General features: G+C 50.4%; 1 protein-coding gene across 1 annotated transcript; it reads right to left on the minus strand.

Moving 5' to 3' along the window:
- Positions 1-919: 919 nt before the first annotated feature.
- Positions 920-8,202, minus strand: PDZK1IP1 (PDZK1 interacting protein 1). Its single transcript, XM_010212804.2, has 4 exons — positions 8,136-8,202; positions 4,354-4,462; positions 2,192-2,290; positions 920-1,115 (listed from the first exon to the last, which is right to left on the minus strand). The coding sequence occupies exons 1-4, from the start codon at positions 8,200-8,202 to the stop codon at positions 1,043-1,045; spliced, it is 348 nt and encodes a 115-aa protein (XP_010211106.2). The 3' UTR covers positions 920-1,042.
- Between the last annotated feature and the right edge of the window lie 8,802 nt (positions 8,203-17,004).

Raw genomic sequence — 17,004 nt, forward strand, 5'->3', positions numbered from 1 at the left:
CTGGACCACTCTTGGCCCCTGAACACCCCTTCCATCCCAGAGGCTCCCTCCGCCAGGCATCCACCAGCTCACCCTGCCTGCAGGCATCCGCCAGCTGGGAGTGCTGGTGGATGCCACCAAGTCTTCTGCGTGATTAGCAAAAATGATCCTCTTTGTGGTCATGCTGCTGTTGTATTGAAGGACAACTCCCTTTATTGCTCACAGGGGTGATATATACAGAGGAACATATTTGTTCTGAAATCAAAATGCTCGGTTCGGAGCCTTTGGTTGTCCAAAGGAAGGTTAAACACCAAGAAGAGTGCAGATTTCAATCAGCAGCTCCAGGAGGGCTGGGGGCAGATAGGGATGGAAGGAGCCCTCTGCCCCATTAAGCTCCATATCCAGAGCAGCCGGGTCCCTGCAGAGCTAGCAATGAGAGGCGACAGCGTCAATGTGTCAGTGAAGGGACAACCAGCCCTGGGGCTGTTGGGTATGCCATTGGGTAGGGGCATCCGTGACTCAGGACCAGGCTCTCCTGTGCCTGGAGTGGTGGAGAGGATGGTGAGTTTCTCCTGACCTCTCTCTGCATCGGTGCCAAGGCTTTGGCTGCTTTCTTGGAGGCCTTTCCCCTTCCCTCCTCTAGGTTAAGCCAGATAAGACCCCCTGAAATGCCTTCAGGGCTGGCACAGGATCACACAACCAACATAAGACTCCCATGCTTGGCTCCAGGCCCACGGTCATGTCTGGGATCAGGACAGATCAGCGTAAGCTATGGGGTCTGGTGATCCCACAGCAGGAGAGATCTCACTCTCCTGGAGACAGACCCCTGCATGGACACCAGGCTCCGAGGAGCCTTGCTGAGATGCAGAACATCATGAGCCATCCCGCACATGGGACACAGAAAGGGAGAAGGTCAGAAAATGATGGACTTGCAGAGGTCGAGGTATCAGTCATGTATGGGGGAAGTCAGTGCAGAGGGTCCCTGTGAAAATGTCCCTCATGACAGAGGGAAGCAAAGTGAGGGGTGGAGAGGAAGAACAAGGGCTGATCGTCAGGGCATGTGCTACATTGCGGTGGTGACCACCTTCTCCTCAGGCTCCACAAAGTTCTCGTAGGTATGCTCACTTTCTTTGGACCTGGAATGGAAGAGGAAAGCACAGGCAGTTAGCTCACTCCAGGGTGAGGCTGGACTCTGGCAAGAACAATTTCCTCCAAGGTATTGTTGGGGACCCTGACCATAGAATCATAGGATCATTAGGGTTGGAAAAGACCTTCAAGATCATCAAGTCCGACTGTAAGGCCATGCATGTCAGACACGTCCTGATTGACATTGTGCTTGCAGCAGTATCAAAGTAAGAAGTTAGTCAAGTATGGAGGTCACCATAGAATCTTAAAGGTTTTTCATTCCCAAACTATTTATCTGCAAAGGAAAAAAGCTGGGCTGGAGGTAGGGATCCCTCTCTGAGTGAGACAACCGAATCCCAGAGCACGTAGGGCAGATTAATTTATAGAGAAGACTGTTTTGACACCCAGCACCTGGAGAACAGAAGGCTGAGAGGGGATCTAATGAGTGTCTATAGGCACCTCAAGGGAGGCAGTGAGGAGGATGGTGCTGCCCTTTTCTCAGTGGTGGCCACTGATAGAACTAGAGGAAACAGGCAGAAACTGAAGCACCGAAAGTTCCACAGGAACTTAAGGAAAAAATTCTTAACAGTGAGGGTGACAGAGCACTGGAACAGGTTGCCAAGAGAGGTCATGGAGTCTCCTTCTGTAGAGATCTTCAAAACCCGCCTGGACGCAGTCCTGTGCCACGTGCTCTAGGTGACCCTGTGTGTGTTGGGGGGTTGGACTAGATGACCTCTGGAGGTCCCTTCCAACATTAAGCATTCTGTGATTCTATTCTTCTATGGTGATCTAGGTCTGGAGAGACCTAGGAGTCTGGAGGCTCTGACCTCCCCTGTTCAAAGGTGTGATGCAGCATTAAAAAAACACAGAGTGTAGCAGGTTGCAAGGGGTGGACCGTGAGTCTTGGCTGCAGAAAGGAGCAGAGAAAAGGGAGGGCTGGATGATTCCTCACTACCTTCTTCTCTGCCCCTGTGGTGGATATTGGCCACAATAACCAGGTACACGGGGTCTGTGAGAGCCAGAGTGGGAGGGAAGCTGTGGCTCTGCATGCCCAGAGCAGAGAGAAGGTCTTGAGCAAGGCCTTCACCTGAAGTCCGCTGCTGTTGTTACATATCTCCCTTCATGGCCGTTGGAGAGGACAGTTTCATGCTTGTCTCCGATGCTCACCACTTCCTCAACGTTTTCCCTGGAGGGAGGGAAGAAAGAGCCTGTTGGTAGGAATTGAGACAGAACAAAGGAAAGGCCTTGCAGACATGGGCAGGGGAAGAGCAGCTGGGGCTCCTGCCAACACCAGGGAGGGAGGACTTCTTAGACACCAGTGACCTTGTGAGTCAGAGGCACCTCCAGCTAAACATGTGATCCTGGACTCGGCTCTTACAGGTCCATCTTAACCCAGTTGTGTGCCTGCTGCTGGCACTCCCATCACCAGCCTGGGCTGGTGACAGCACTGCGGCTCTCAGTAAGACTCATCTATCAATACTTGGGATTGTTCTCTCCTGCTAACAGGTTTTTCCAGCTTTCTTCACTGTGGCCTGTTGCAAAACAGTCACCAACAGCCCAAGTGGACACACAGTGCAGAGACTGTCCCATGGCCGTCTGGAGGGTGCGTCTGTGCGCGCGGGTACATCCGCACAGGCACGACTCAGGGGTTTCCATTTGGATCTAGGTCTGAATCCTTTGTAGAAGGAAGTGCAAGGCAGGAACAGCCTCAGCTGGAGCCAAAAAGCACAGACTGGAATGAGTCCATGAACTGAATGGCCCCAGAAATGCAGAAGGGCTTGGAGGTGGCGGGTGGACGCGGGTGCATTGCGCATGCACGTCGCTACCTCCTTCAGCGCTCGCTAAAGGGCAATTTCCGAGACTTTTTCAAGGAACAGAATGGCATAAACAGGCGGTGACTTAAGCTGATAACTGCTGTCAAAGTGACAGTGCCAAGCTGGCAACATGCCAGGCTGCTGAGCTTTGCAAGCATCTCTTCTGAAGACAGGCCAGATTAATTAAAACAAGCTGCCATCCCCCCCGGCCTCCTCACCAGCCTCGCTGGCAGAGCCGAGCCCTAGTGCTGGAGCCAGGGACACCTCTGGGCTCCTTGGCAGAGGCAGCCCAAAATGGGCAAGCAAGGGCAGGGGTGGGTGACACCACCTCTGACGCCTGGTCTGTGGGTGTAAATCTCCTGTGACTCAGTTTAGGAGCAATGGTTTCTCTTTGGCAAGCAAAGACTGCATTTTAGCTCAGGTCAACCTCTACAGAATGTCTCCAGAGACATTTAAAATGGTTAGAAATCAGAAGATACATATACACATATATGCTAATATATGCACATATATAAGCAAATACATGTATACATATATATTTGCTTGCACTGGAGCTGAATGTCTGGAAGATGATATGGGCACAGTGATGCATCTAGGTCCTACTAGGTCCTTCTTCTCGTGCCTGCAGAGGCTGCACAGCTGCACGCATGTAAGAAACCTCTTGCTGGTGCAAAGCCCAAAGTGCCTGTACTGGGACAGTGACTGGGAACAAGGCTATAGTCCCTCTTCTGTCTCTCCCTTGGTTTTGGGCTCAGATTCAAGATCAAGTTACTGCAGCTTAGCAAGTTGCCATGGGTCAGCTGGGAGGAGCAGCAGGCCCTGTGCTCTTTTAGCTTGCGGAGACCAAGGGTGAACAGCAGTGCCCAGCCTTCTCCAACAGGCTCAGATCCGTCCACTTAGCTTCTCTATGCCCCAGGCTCCACATGGGGAGCTGCCTGGCAAAACCTCATCAATTTCCCCTTTGGTTCTCTGCATGAGTACGATTTAGACACCACAAACACATGGCAGATGCACTGGAAATAAGGCCAGGGGAGCTGTCATCAACAAGCCATGAAAGCACCCACTTCTCAGGAAGGGTTTTACTCTCCGCTGATGGCTTATAGGGAATCAGCTCATGAGGCAGCCATAGTAAAATTCAGTTCAAGATTCAGTCCACCCATCCTAAATCTTTAGGAAACAAGGCTCAGGCAAATACTTCTTTCTGCTGATCCTCCTTCCCTTTGCTCCACATTACAGCCAGGAAGAATCTTGACTACAAGAAGCAGCTGTGATCAGAGCACAGGACGGGCAGTCTTTTCCATCCACCCTTGATTCACTGTGTGCGATGGTCACTGTGTTCCCAGCACTAGCACAGATCTGTGCAGAGGCATTAGGACTGCGAGAGCTAAGCCAAGCCCAGAGTAACCCCTGGGTGCCTGGCACTCCCAGCACTTACTCTTTCTCCTTGCACCAGAGCTTATTGACCGTGAAAGCGATGGCCACCAGGACAAGGAACACAACCACTGCGATGACGCCTTGCGACCACGGCTGGAGGTTGCCCCGGGCTGTAGAAGGAAAGGACAACATGTATTAAAAGCACCTCCTTGCACTTCACTAGTTCACCTTAGCTTCCTCGTACCAGCGTCAGTGGTGTCCAGCCAGGAGTTGAGACCTGCAAAGCCAAGCAGGGCATGATGCTGCTAAACCAGCACAGTCCTTAACCAATGGCAGCAGCACCGGCAGGGGGAAACTGAAGAAAACCCCCTGACTGACAGCAAGAACAGAAGAAATCGGGAGGGGATTTGAGGGGAAAGTTTCCCAAAGAGCACAGACATTTTAGTATGGGCTCCTGTGAACGGTATGGCAGACCTTGGCTGTCCTTACAACGTGAGCCTAAGCACAAATACTGCTACGTGCAGAGACAGCAAATCTAAAGAACAGTTCTTAAACACCTGTGGATAAATGCAAAGGAGGAGAAAAGGTCTCTGTGTTAAATAGGACAAACACCAGAGTTACTAATGGCTGAAGATATAGACCTGATAAAATTATAGTATTTGTCTAAAGTGCTGCGGGGAAGAAGGAAGAGGGGTTTCAACCAACTGTTTACTCTGGATACCAAGGTCCCACAGACAATGCTCCTCATTATTTTCCAAATACTGTCTGGTCAAATGAGCATCCTGAAATAGTGGCGCTATACAGTTTGTTTCTGTTTGTTTGTTTTTATTTAGCCATGAGATGGCCAGGAGTGAAGGGTAGGGACCTGCAAGACAACCTTGCTGATGAAACCAGTGTATTGTCATTTGGGCCCTCACTGACCAGATCCCCCCCTCCCACAGGACAACACTGCCTTTACCTGACTTGTCCGTCGGGACATGAAGCTTTCTAGAGAACGACCGGGAGGAAGCAAAACCCTGACCAGACAAGACATCACCCACTTTCACTTCTAGTATGCAATCACATGCCTGGCCTTGTTCAACAGGTCTGTCTGCAAAAAACATCTGGAAAATGAGTTTTGCTCTTCGTCACCATGCCCAAGCCACAGTCTAGTCCCATGAACACTCACAGAGGTACAGGAGGGCTGTGAGATGTAATGCAGGATGAAGAAGAAACTCAAGGCCAGCACCAAGAGAGAAGGAAAATCTTAGTTCCCAGTCTTTTGCTTGAACTGCTTGTTTAACTCTTCTCATGGACTGTCATACTCAAACATACCTACACCCATCCTTAAGTGTTGAAAGAATGTGCAGTCACATCCTCTTAGGACTTGGTTATCACTTTGTTTGGATAAGGTTTTTCTTGTTTCTGTTGATTAAAAATGAACTTTTCCACATAAATCAAACCTCCCAGCTGCAGCCCAGCTTGGGAAGGGCAGAGGGGAAGGTGGAAAGCTCCCTGCCACTGAGCATCAGACCTCAGTCCATGCAAGATCCCATTCCATGCCAGCTGCCAACCCACATGCTGGGAGCCCTTGCAAAGGCACAGAGCACGGGGATGACCATGGCAAGCAGAGCCAGTGTCCTCAGCCTTGTCAAGCACTGCTGTCCCACAGCTTCCTTCTGGTGCTGGAGGCATGCAGCAGCTGGGCACTTGCAGCAGGCAAATCTCTGCCATAAACCACAAATGATCTTTTGTGGAGGCAATAAAGCGAGCTAAGCAAACTCTATTTGCAAGCTAAACATCCACACTCAGCTACTCACTGGGTCTGCTGCTGACAGCTATGCCATCACTGTTGGATGATTGCTTTTTAGGAGCCCCCGATCTTTGGGTCACATCATTTCAAGAGGACCTTGGCTTTTAGAAAAACAAAAGCAGCAAAGAGCCATTTTCCTTGTGGAGGTGAAACACAACTCGATTTAGCAAACTGAGAGCTTGGAGCAAGCCAGAAGAAGCACTTAAATGTGTTTACTGAGGAGTCCCAGGGCCAAAAGCACTCACAGGAATATAGGCGGAAATTCCCTCTTGTCTCAGTGTGCTCTGGCTGAAATCCGCCTGCATCAGCGGCTAGTGTTGCCAGTAAGAAAGGGATGAGCTGGGTGCAACAACAGGGCTTGGGCACTGCCCTGGGGCATCCACAGCGGTGGAGCAGGTCCTGCACATGGGTGCAGCCCCGGAGACACCCACAAAATCCACCCTTGGCTTTGGCCAGCCCTGCTTCCTCCTTCACCCTGTCCTTGGCTGCTGGATTTATTTATTATTTGTGCTTAATTCTTCCTGCTGGGGCCAGGGTTTTCCACGCGAGCCTCAGAAGTGAAACCCGGGTCCAGCCCTTAGTGAGGTTGCTGCTGAGGTTAAGGGAGTTCAAGAACAAGCTGGATAAACCCGTACTGGGGGGACCAAATTCTCAAAACTTGCATCTCCCGGTTGCTCAGGACAGGAGCTAAATGGGTAGGAGACTTCCGGCCAGCAAGTCTTGGGAGGCCCCAGGTGCTTTTTCTCCAGTGAACTCTCACTCCAGCAGCTGTTTTCATGAGCCTTCAAGCGAGGACAGTGGTGTCCCCAAGGGCGGCATGGGGATAGGCTGCACGTGCCCTGGGGAGCATGACCCAACGTGAGAAAAAAATTTGCCTGAACATTTTCTCCATGCTCCATAGGCTGAAGACATCCTGCTCCAAAACCCACCTTCATCTCCTTGCCACCGAGACGTGCCCCAGGGCCAAGCTACCCCCTTCCCACCGCCAAGGTTTTTTCCTTGAACAAAATAAGCAATTCGGGTGCAACCATGTGCTGGCCACGCATCAGAGTCCGTGGCTCTGCAGGCATGAACAAAACCAAGGAAAATGGCAATATTAGCTCTTGCCCATGCTGTGACTCTTTCATACTCCAGGCTTGTTTAAATACATATGCACGTGCCTTGACGCATCTTCCTCTAGCACTCGGAAAACTGGCCCTTCCCTGTGCTCTGTCACGTCCAAGAAAGTTGCTGCAGGCTCTAAACCCTTTCTGAACCTTTTTTCTTTCCCCTCTTCAAGGCAACAGCAAACCTTTTAATCCTGCTGACAGTGGAGACCCCACACTGTTAAATCCTTAGCAAGTTGGTAAACAAATGCAGGAAGAGCAGTCAAGGTTGGGGCACCAGGAGGAGAAAGGGGGAGGGAGTTTTCCAGGACTTTGGCAGGATCAGATTAGTTTTAATTACTCCTGGTTATATTCTTTCATGTTTTCCCTTTTTTTTTTCCCACAAATGGCATAAAACTACTGTGACAGCAACAGGAAACTTCTCTATCAAGTCTTCAGCAAGGCAGTGGAAGCTCAGTTTGCAGAAGGAAATATTTCCCCCTGCCACCTCAGCAGCGATTGGCATTAAAGATTAACAGGAGAATATATGAGATCTCAGCAAGCAGGGAAAGCAACCAAGCGCAGGGCTCTTCTGGGGAAGAGCGGGAGGAGAGAGAGAGAGAAAAAGCAAGCCTTAAGAAAACAAATTACTCATCGCAGTGCAGAGATAAATCAGAGCTGTTTTTACCTCTGTGTAACCAGGTAAGATAAATCTCTGCTCTAAGTTTCAGCACTGAACTGAATAAGGGGAAAATTGCCTATGCTTCACCTCGGGAGAGATTTTGCAGCACCAAACCTCCCTTCTGCCCCCATGTACATGAAGTCAGAGCTCTAAGCATGGCATTTTCCCCTTTCCCTTCCCCAGACAGATCTTTTGGGGTCCCCCCCGTGCTCAGAGACACAGTGCGTGCCCTGTGCAGCCTTCACTTGCCCCGTGCCTCCGTTTCCCTGGAGCGATGGGCTCACCTTCCTGACACGAGGCAGGCTCCAGCGTCAGGAGCAGCCCCAGGGCGACGAGCCGCAGGGTCGGCATGACGGCAGGGACAACAGCGGGGACGGGAAGGGCTGCGGTGAGCAGCCCCGGGCAGGAGCGGTGAGTTATCAAGCGCGTCGGGGAGGGAGGCCGCTGCTCACACCTGGCTATTCCAATCCGGCCCTGGGACGTGCTGGAGGGAGGTGCCTCCGGCCGCGCGTCCTGGGCGGGCTGGGAATTTGGGGGCAGGTAACTTGAACCTGACTGAACCCTTAGGGCTTGGAAGGGGCCAGAAGCGACGCATTGACCAAGAAGGAAGAAGGGAGACCTCTCCTGAGAGGCCAGGGATTTCGGGGAATGCGGTCAAGCTGACGGGACCTGAAATCCCCCAAGGTGGCTATGGCCCCTTCAGCCGTGCTCAACACCAATTGCTCCATCAAGATCATTACCAAAATCCCTAAACAGAGTACACATAGTTCTCATTTCATTGAGCCCTTAGGACTGTTTCCATTTTTTTTCTTGATTGTAGAAGAGGCAGAGACACACGGTGAATCACGACAGATAACAGCGCTGCAACTGATGGCTTTAACAAGGAAGCTCGCTGCACACCCACCCTCACGGCTGCAGTTATTCCCAAGGTAATTTAAGTTGTTGGAAATTTAAGAGTTGTTCTCTGCTCATTCCTTCTCTTTCCTCTGGATCTAAAGGCATGCTATTTATTCCAGAAATGAGCTTGAGTTAGCTTGCGACTTGCAAGACCCACCTGCAAGGTGAGGCAATCCTCTTGCTTAGCCCTGATGGTTTGTTTTTTTTGCTGGCAAACTCTTCAAGGCCAGGAACTTCTTTGTGCTGTTCCTGGGAAAGATGAGGCACAGCAGGGACCTGCCCATAATATGGCCCTATAAAAACCATTCAGTTACAAATAATAAGGAATTAGGTTTAGCTTGTAAAGGGTAAAAATGAGAGTGAACTTTGGCTGCCCACTGACGTATCTGCATTTTATCCATTCAGAGGAAGAGTGCAGAGCTTGTGCTCCCGGGTAGTTGCTTGTTGTTTACCGCTTGGCACAACCCAGATGAAAAACAATTGTCTAGAACAAATGAATTAAAATCACCAAACTGTGAGTACCCAGTCCTGCTGCCACCCTGAGAAAACCAAACGAAACCAAACGAAACCAAAACAAAATAGTGTCTGAGCCATCACCAAGAGGGACAGTGCCTACACCAGGGCATCTGGTCTACTCGGCTCCAGGGGACCCAGAGGACCCATGGCGAGACAAACCCTTGCACCTCTGTCTTATAGGTGAGGGAATGTGAGGCAGGGAAAGGGGAACATCACCCTGCAGATAGGCAAACAGTCAAAGCGCAAAGAGAGCCAGACCCAGTCCAGTTCTCTCCCAAGGACTCATAGAGGTATTTGCCCAAACAGCGAGTCTTCTACAAAACTAGGGCTTGATATGTTGATGTGTTCCCCAAAATGGCATTTTTTTTTCCAAATGAATGTCTTTTTTTAAGCCCAAATTAACATCTGCTCAAAGGCATTCCCGAATCTAAAAGCTATTCTTGCTCGATATGGCCCTAAACACAGATGCTGGTTCCTTTTAGAACATTTTTGTGGAGCTCTGTGGAGCTTTTATGGAGGTTATTTTTCTTTCTCATTTCCTTCCTCCCTTCCTTCTGTCCTTCCTTCCTTCCATCCTTCCTTCCTTCTCTCTCTCCTTCATCCTCTCCATCTCCTCCTCCTTCCTCAGAATGAGTCATAAAAATGAAGAAGGAAAAGAGATAAGAACAAGCCTGAACATCCTCTAAAGATGAGAATATTTTCCTTAAAAAAAAAAATGTTTTAATGAGTGCTCAGATATTTTTTGTTTATTTCCTTTGATGCTAATTAGGCATTTTTCTCTACAAAAGATATTTTTCCTCTGGAATAACCCCCTGAAACAAAGACTTGGCAGGCCCTTACGGCTGCAGGTTGCACCCGTGGTGGCTGCGGTCCTGCTCCTTGCTGTGGGGAGCACTCGTTGGCCCTTCTGTAGCCTGGACTCCTCAGCGGGGTCGGCCAGGATCACGCTTGGCAGGACAGAGGGGCACTGCAATGAGTTAGCTATTTCGGTGGTGGGTTATTTAATTACAGACTAACCCATTCACTGGCACTGCTGTCTGAAGGCACCATCCTGGTTTTGCAAGGACTGCAAGGATCATCCTCTGCTTCCTGCTGAAAATGTCCCCTCCCCTCCCAAAATGGCAGTGCCAGGGCTGTGCCCAAGTTCTCCTATTGCTGAGCCACCAAATCCATCCCAATCTGGAGCCCCAGGACTCATGTTGGGGCTGTTCCCACCACAGCTGGTCTCCCAGCCCAGCTGCCATCCCTATGCAGGAGCAGCACCCAGTGGGACAGGGGACACCAAAACTCTTCCATGGTGCACGATGTGTAGGAGATATTGCTCAAAAACCCTCCTAACTCCTTTAGTGAATCACCAGAGGAGCATTTTGCTAAACAGAGCGATCAGTCAGACCAGCAATCAATCACCCCACCGCAGATGCTGGGACCTTCTAAAATGTGGTTGATACCCCACTGCAGTGCTTGGACCTCATAAAACGTGGCTGACACCCCATTGCAGATGCTCAGAGAATGACCCAGTGTCCAGCAGCATTGCATGCAGCTGCTATTTTGTACATTAACGGGTAGATTTAGTCCCTTTTGGAGCTCTCTGCTCTTCTCTCCACCTCCGTGAAGAAGGCCAATAGGTTTAGCGCTATTAACAAGGCTGACCGCACATTTTAAAGTCTTGCAGCCTTAAAAAATGCAGCTAAACCACCACCTGAACTGTCCCAGCTTGCCCTGGACCAAGAAGGAATCAAACCAAATAACCACAGGTGACCCTAGAATCCCTCCCTGCCTCCAGTTCAGCCCTAAGGCCGTGGAAAGAGCCAGTATTAATGAGCCCTCTTTGGCTTCCTGGCCTACTCAGAGGACAGGCTGTGCTCCCAATGCTTTCCGAGCACAAGGAAAAGGCCTTGGCACTGCTGGAGTGGCAAGTAACCAGGATCCTGATGAGCGAGGTGCAGAAAGGGAGAGGAATTCTGTCTGGATATTCCCTTCTGCCCAGTGCTATCAAACGCAATGAATAATTTACTATCCGATCATCTCTAATCTTCGCCCCGTAAAATCAGTAGCAAGCTGGGAGGGTTTTTGAAGCCTCCAGCTGCATTCACTGATAAGACATGAGGCAGGAAAGATTGGAAACCCATAAAAATGATAATCTCAGGCTTCAGTATAACTTGGTGGAAGGGTTTTCTCCTGTCCTTTCATTAAGGATGGATTTCATGATCTTACTTAAATAACAGCAAGCCTTCTCATGAGGAATCTCTCATCCAAAACCCGATTTCATCATCATTAGGAAATAGGAGGCCAATCAGGCAGAAAAAAAAAGTAGCTGGACCGCAGGTTAGTGCAAGGGCCAAGTCCCTGCAGAGCAAACAGCATCTATTATTACAAGGGCAGGGGAAACGGGGCTATCGGAGGTATTTTGTTAATACAGAGCAAAGCTCTAAGCATCAGGAACACTGTCCTAAATGAACAACCCTCCAACCCTTGTTGGTACTTGGCTAATTTATCCTTTGTGTAAAAGCTCTTTGCCGCCTGAGGAGGGAAGGACAAGATCCTACACCCTCCTCTCAGGCACTGCCAGAGCATTCATGACCTCTTTAAACTTTTTTCTAGGTTATAATTCCCATCATTCAAGGTGGGAGTGAGGCTTAGCTGTGCTGGGGTGATGTTCCTGCCTCACACAAGGGGTGTTCAGTCCCTTGGCTCTTGGACCTCCTTGTAAAGCAACCACACTGCATCTGTTCATGATCTGAAGTCTCTCACCCAAGGGGAGGAAGGTGAGATGGACAGATGATCTGGGGGAGCGTCTCAGATGGTCAGGGTCAGGCTCGGTCATATCCAGCCAAAGAGATGAAGAAGCGACAAGGCAGGGCTTTGCGGGGTGACTGTCCTCCAGTGTATGCCTTGCGGTTGCCTCATCCTAAGCGGCATGGTTGTCTTTTCCCTGGATGGCTGGAGGGAATTTTGCAGGTCAAGGAGGTGGCATGGTAAACCCCTTTCAGTGGCCCACTCAGCTTGAAACCAATATGAAGACCACCTAAGAGACATGGGGCAAAACCCGTGGGGCAAAACCCATGGGGCAAAACGATCCCAAACCACTGGCCAAAACCCTAAATGTGAGCCCAGTCACCAAGCAAAGCCCCATCTTCATCGTTCACCTCCTTAGTACGAAGAGGAACATCACATCTTATCCAGCCTGTTTGCGTACAAGTGGATTCCAATGAATATGGAAGATGGATGAACAAAGACAACCCTCTTGCTCATACACGTCCTTCTGTGAGTGTAGACATTATCTGGGAAAAGAACAGAAAGGGAGAAAAAAACAACAGTTCATTAACCATTTATACATGAATCTCAACCAAGATGACCAAGAGGAGGAGAGGGAAGGAGTTGGCTGGTTTAGTTGGGGGCATGGTTCAGGAAATAATTATTGCAGATACCAGAATGGGAGAAAATTAGAAGTGTAAACTGTAATCAGATGTTAAGTTGCTTTTCTTCTGCTAATTGAAATAATATTTTCCCCACTATCCACCACTCTACCCCTTTCAGATGCTAATCCCTATCAAACATGGACTTACAATTACAAATTCATAGGCATCTTTCCCAGGAGCAGAAATTGCTTTGCCCTGTAACCTCTAAGATGAGGTCTTAATAGGAATTCACGAGCAGTCGCTGGTAAAGCTTCATTAGCCGGAGAGAATAGACAAGGGCAAGTTGCAGTGCTCCCTAACCACTCTAGGGAAAAATTAATTTAAATTACTTTGTAAAGTAACAAGGCCAGATAATGTGTTTCCTTCTTGGATTATTGTTTTCCAACATCCTAATGCGCTCGTAGATTAGGTTGCTCTGCCTGTCTTGATGGTGGCCCATACTGACTAAATTGTGATTTATGGGGAGCAGTATCCTTGGGAGAGAGAAATGCATCTGCTTTGGCTGGAGTTGGATGGAGACAAGGTGAAGGAACGGCCTTTCCTTGCTGTGTTGGGCTGGGAACGTCTGTGCTGGGTCACTGGGTAATGTAGCAACCACCTCCAGCAGAACTTCAACACCGGCCAAAAGAGAAGACTTTCTACTGAGGATGGCACTTCAGCTTTTCCCTGACTAAAAACTGGTCCAATCAGTGCAAAAGGTCTTGTTCTTTTGCTTCCTGGAGGCCAGATGTAGGAGATGCTGAGCCTTGGCTTTGAGGGCTAAACCGGCATGGGAAGCCTCCACCAGAAACCTCGGTAGGTACCAGCCTCAAGCTACCTCCAGAGACAAAACTAAAGTGCACCAAAACACGCTAAAAACTAAGCCTGCATCCCTTAGTGTGCTGTGATTTCTCTCCCCCTTCAAGACATTTGAAAGCCCTTGTCCCTAAAAGAGTTGACTTTTCCACCAGTGTCAGGCAGACCTTTCCCCTGAAAGCTCTTGGTGCTGTGGACCCGGGCAGGCTTCACACCCTCCTTGCTGAGGTTGTAATTTTCTTGTGTTTTTATGGAAATCTGCAGCGACAGGGAGCACCAAGTGAAGTGACGTGAGAAGATGCAGCGATAAGCGGCTTGGCAGAAGGGAGCTGCTGGCTCTGGTTCTTGAGCGCGCTCGACTCTTTCAGTAGCACTTTGGCGGGTTGCTCTGCAGCCTGGGCGCTGCGTGATGAACCTGAGAACCACCGGGCAGAATAGGCCTGTCTGGCAAAATCGTCAGGGGACGCAGGGATAATTCAATAAAGAGACAAAGAGTTCAAAGGGCCCTTCGGCAACTGGAGACCGACAAACGGGACTGATCATGCGAGCTGATTAAATAGGTTCACAACTGACCCAGGAGTCCTAGGAGACCAAACTGAAGCCTGGAAGATTTATGAGGAGCTACCTGAATTGCAGAGAGAATATATTTCTTTTATTCCTGGCTTCTGTACGGGTTTGCTGTTTTTTTTCGAAGCAGGAAGAGTGGGTTGGAGAGATATGCATTGAGATGGAGGGATAGATAAGTAGGAAGGTAGATAGATGGATGGATGGACAGACTCATGACCTGTCTGATTATTTTTCTGTCGCCAGATACTCAGGGGGAAGATAGAGGAGCCCTGTGGTACCAAGATCCGTCTTCTGCGATTCTCTCATCCAAAACTGCAGCATATACAAATGGGATTATAACCCCCAAGCATGAGATTTTCTGATCAGCTCTCTCCTGTCAGCCCTGCTCCTGCATCCACTTATCACTTGCATTTCTTTTATCCCACTCAGCAGCCAGGTCCTGCCAGAATTCCCTCCAAGTCCTGCCAAATCCTCGGCTCGGGCCGTGCCGCCCGATGACGAGCCCTCGGCTTCAACAACTCAGCGCCTGATAACTGGAGCCCCTGAGTCCTGCCTGGTTTTGCTGTCAGGATGTAGCCGCATGGGTCCATAATGCTCCTAGAAAGCGGCCAGGCTGGGTTCCTCTTGGGAAGGACACCCTTGGATCCCCGAGGGGTAGGCAAGATCTCAGTGTAACCCCAGCAAGACGCTTTCCCTGTCCCCAGTGCCAGCGCTCGGCATCATCTGAGGAAGATCTCTCCATTTTTATGGTTTCTGCAGATCCCATAGCCTTTCAGGAGGTCCTCAGTAGAGCTAAGAAGCACCCCAAAAGTGGGAAATTGGCCTGAGCATCCCCAAAATGTGGGGTGTGAGCTGCCAGAACATGCCAGCTGGCACCAGCCCTATCTGTTTCCCTGATAATCAGCACAAGAAATATTTCTTTAGATGACATCTTGCTCCTCCTTCTTTCCAGCACCCACACTTTCTGCTGGCATTTGAAGGGGAAAAAAATAACAAGACCAACAGAAGCGAGCAAAACGCATGGAATAACCTCACTTCTTTTCAATGAGCTCCAGTTGTTGCTTTACAAGTGCACTCCAGCCCCAGCAAGTGCCAGACAAAAGCTCCCCTCTCCTCCTCCGTGTCTGCTGAACAGCCTCATTATTTCCACAGCCGCATCTGCTGGGCGACGAGCGCGATTTCCATAACACAGGGGCAGGATTTGGCCCGGCTGCTGCACCGTCGCTGTTGCAACAGGCAGGAGCCTTCGGGTGGTTGGAAAAATCAAGCAAAAAAAAAAAAAAGAAATCAAGTTAAAAAAGATCAAGCAAAAAAAAAAGAAATTGAACACGTGAAGTCACTTTTCTGGCTGCCGCCCAAGCAAACAGATGTAGGTAGGAGTGGAGATGGGAAAACATCACATCATCTTGTGCTTTGTGCAACCGTTCAGAGGCTGCTCTTGTCTCGGAGGGAGGCGGGATGGACACGGAGAGACTGGGGGGATCTCACGCCAGCCCAAGGAAACCTGCACGGGGGTTTCTCGGCTCGCAGTGAGACACAGGGAGCTTTGGGAGGTCCCTTGGCTGCCACGGCTGGGATAGGATGGGATGGGAGCCATGCGCCAGGATCCCATGGGAAGGACAACGAGGAAAGGGCAGAATGAAGCGGCGCGAGGTCTTTGTGCCGCCGGGCTGGGAACCAGCCTGCCCTTTAAACTAGCGCCTCGGAGGATTTCAGGAACAAAAGTCAGAGACCCCCTGAGAGATGCCTGTGCCTGGGATTGAAGAGAAGTGAACGGTTCCAGGATGGGGAGAGCTATCAATTAGAAATAAAGAAATAAATGAGCACTGGGGCATGGTCACAGCTGCCAGTGCTTCCACCTGGAGGCGCGAGCGCTTGCAGAGGCTTCTTGCTTCCTGGATCTCTCCGTGAGACCCCATATCCCACACGCTCTGCCTCAGTGAGAGTGGCTGCCTGGGACATCGCCTCTGCCTCTACACCCCAAAATACCAGATTTTGCAGGAAAATAGACACACTGCTTCAATGGGGCAGTTTTAGTGTAGCAATGCTCTGTTTGTGGCAATTCACAAAGCTTTGGGAAGAGCATCACCTTGAGCAGAGGGGAAAGAGAGGGGGAGCCCTTGGAATAGTCTGTTTGAAAAATGCCAGGAAAACCCAGAACTGTGTTAGCCGATGTAATCCCCTTGCAGCGAATGCTGTCCAAACCCCAGGTTTGTGCGGGAGGCAGGAGAGCTGCCGGCAGGCTGGGATGCACAGCGCAGTGTCTGCACGCCATTGCCCTCTCCTGGGAAGAGGCAGGAATACGAGCAGGAATATGAGCTGGGACGCTTTGCCGGCGCTGTTCCCGGTGCGGATGGAGGCATCGTCCCGCGGCGCGGGCTGGGAGCACCAGGCCTTGCCGGGAGCCCCGCGCAGCCGCGGCGGCGCAGGAAGCTCTTGTGCTGTGGTTACCTTTGATGGGAGCGTTATCTGCACACAGGGCTTCCCTGAGACCTGTTCAAAGGACGCGCTCGGTGAAAGCTGGAAGTCAAAGCAGCCACCTCGGCTCAGGTGTCCCCTCTGCATGGCTGGAGCAAGTGCGGTGCTGCACAAGGATGCTGGAGCAAGCGTGGTGCTGTGCAAGGATGACAGACCCCGTGGCACAGCACAGGAGCAGATCGGGAGGATTTTCTGCAGACAAAACCAAACCCTGCCAGGTGTTTCAAGCTGTGTGACATCAGGATTTGCAGGTCTGCCTCAGTTACCACTGTGCAGCCTGAGCAGCTGCACAGCACCTTACACAATGCAACGTGACAGACCCCTTGGTGCTCACTGTAGGGTGTTTTGCTGCAAAAATGGCTCAGACCCACAAGCCTTGCTGAGTCCCATGCATGTCCCATGATCACTGAACCTCAGCTCCTTGCTGACCTGTGGCTCGCAGGCTGAGGAGGCCGAGATGCCAATTCAGCAGCTACACATG

The sequence above is a fragment of the Tinamus guttatus genome, unplaced genomic scaffold, assembly GCF_059628265.1.
Source record: "Tinamus guttatus ecotype Peru unplaced genomic scaffold, ASM5962826v1 Tinamus_guttatus_pri_ptg000044l, whole genome shotgun sequence".
Taxonomy (NCBI): domain Eukaryota; kingdom Metazoa; phylum Chordata; class Aves; order Tinamiformes; family Tinamidae; genus Tinamus; species Tinamus guttatus.

Bases quoted from the DNA above. Each gene is read 5' to 3' on its own strand.
- PDZK1IP1 (XM_010212804.2), bottom strand. From the start codon at position 8,202: ATGCCGACCCTGCGGCTCGTCGCCCTGGGGCTGCTCCTGACGCTGGAG. The intron at 2,291-4,353 runs GTAAGTGCTGGG...CCCTCCCTCCAG, and splicing joins CTCTGGTGCAAGGAGAAAGA to GGAAAACGTTGAGGAAGTGG. The intron at 1,116-2,191 runs GTGAAGGCCTTG...CTTCCATTCCAG, and splicing joins ACAACAGCAGCGGACTTCAG to GTCCAAAGAAAGTGAGCATA.